General features: G+C 50.7%; 1 protein-coding gene across 4 annotated transcripts in view; it reads right to left on the reverse strand.

Moving 5' to 3' along the window:
* The window catches only part of TOM1L2 (target of myb1 like 2 membrane trafficking protein), a gene marked incomplete at its 5' end in the record, with an annotated part of 90,003 nt that extends 88,895 nt beyond the window's left edge, over positions 1 to 1,108 (reverse strand). For all 4 annotated transcript variants that reach the window (XM_014592911.2, XM_014592910.2, XM_014592909.2 and 1 more), the window contains 1 exon segment: positions 1,024 to 1,108. In XM_014592911.2, coding sequence (XP_014448397.2) covers positions 1,024 to 1,108 — 85 coding nt within the window.
* Between the last annotated feature and the right edge of the window lie 844 nt (positions 1,109 to 1,952).

Below are 1,952 nucleotides of genomic sequence, written 5' to 3' on the forward strand. Positions count from 1 at the left end.
GCCTCTCAATAAATAAATAAATAAATAAATAAATAAATAAATAAAAGGACAATTCCTGGCCCCTCTCGCCCCATCTCCCATCCTTAGTCTTCCCACCTGATTAGGGATATGTTTTAATTTCAGTGTGGTGGCCTGCCTCCTCTCTCTGAACTGGCAACTACCCCAGGGGAAGGAGTCTGTCCTGCTCACTGCTGTGACCTCAGTATGTACAGCAGGGCCCGACACAAGGTAGCCATTCGGTCGATACCTGTTGAATGAAACCAGGGCCAGGCTGAGGCCAATCCACAGTCCATAATGGCGAGAGGTGACAGCACGAGATGCAAGCCCAGGCCTGCCTGAGCCCAGTGCTTGCCTTGTTACTCTAGAGCTGGTTTAAGAGGCCATGGTGACAGCGCAGCAGGTGCTCATGGGGACAGAGGGCTGAATACAGCCCGACGTGGAAGACACACAGAGTGTGGCTCCAGAATACACAGGGACACGGCCGGCAACAGCAGCAAGGTCAGAGCCGGGAGTGCAGGAGCAGTGCGGGCTCAGTCCAGCCATGCCCGAAGCACGAGGCCGCTCGGTGTGTGCGTGTCCCCCTCTCACTCCCTGCCTTGCCTGACCCATGCCCTGGGCCTCCCTCCATGGACACTCGCTGACTCCTGGGCTCATGTCCAATAAACCAGGGCAGGCACAGCCCCACATCTGCAGAGGAGAGGCAGGGACCAGGGAGGAGGTGACAATGTAGCTGCAGAGAGTAATGGCCACTGGGGACTAAGTCACCAAGCAGCTTCATTTCCACTTGTGATTAAAAGAGACCATCACTGCTCTAACTCCAGCACTGCCCTTGGCAAAGAGGAGGGAGGGATGAACGGAAAAGGACAAATCATTAAGAGTGTCAGCTTATTAAATGCCAGAGCGAACCGGCTGCAAGCAGAACAAACAGTCGAACTGGCTAGCACTGAGCCTGACAGGGTCTGGGATGGCCCCTCCGCCCACGGGAGCTGAGCGGGACCCCACAGGGGTGAAGGCGCCACATACCCTTCCTCCGTCTCATTGATGATGTCGCAGACCTCCATGTTCAGCGTCCAGTCCTCACTCTGCAGGGAGCCGTCTGTGGCTTTTTCTGTGAAATCAGAGAGAACACTGGTTTACATTTCTCCCAGAACAAGGGGGCAGAAATCGGAACCACCACACTGTCCTCCCAAGCAGGAGGGCGGAGCCAACAGAGCCCAGGGCTGGTGTGGCCACAGAGCCCTTCACTCCCCAAACTCCAACGGAACAGTTTAGGAGAGGGGCCAGCAGGTGGCGTGGTGGTGAAGGTGCTCGACTCCCACGTGGCTGACTGTGGTTGAGTCCTGGAACTGGTGGCTAGGTTTCTCACTTTCAATCTCTCTTTCTCTCTCTCTGTCTCTCTTTTGTGAGTGCATATGCCTTATAGCAAATTAAAGGATAATAATAATGGGGCTGGCAGGTGGCATGTTGATTAAAGTGCTGGACTCCCACATGGCCAATTACAGTTCAAGTACCAGACCTGGCTGCTTGCTTTCTCTCTCTCTCTTTCTCTCTTTCTGGTCAAATTAAATAATAATAATAATAATAATAATAATAATAATAGTAATAAATAAAATTATTCTTAAAATATCATATAATGATAATAAATAAATTTGAACAAATGATTCTTTTTAAAAAAAGAAGGAAATGCCTAGGAGAGGCCACCAAAATCACCCTAAACACCAGGATGTTGTTCCTCTGCCCACAGATTCTGAAGTCAAGTTACCCACGTTAAATACAGGCCCCACCACTTACTAGTCGTCTGACCTCGGGCAAAGGACTTAGCCTCTAGACGCCAAACCTAATGAAAACAATAGCACCCACCCCACAGAGGAGGGGTGGGTATGTGTAAAACACTTCACAGTAGGGCCTGGCACACACTCAGCACCACAGAGGGACTTTTTTTTTTTTTTTTT

Source organism: Tupaia chinensis, unplaced genomic scaffold (assembly GCF_000334495.1).
Source record: "Tupaia chinensis unplaced genomic scaffold, TupChi_1.0 Scaffold138725_1, whole genome shotgun sequence".
NCBI classification, from domain to species: Eukaryota; Metazoa; Chordata; class Mammalia; order Scandentia; family Tupaiidae; genus Tupaia; species Tupaia belangeri.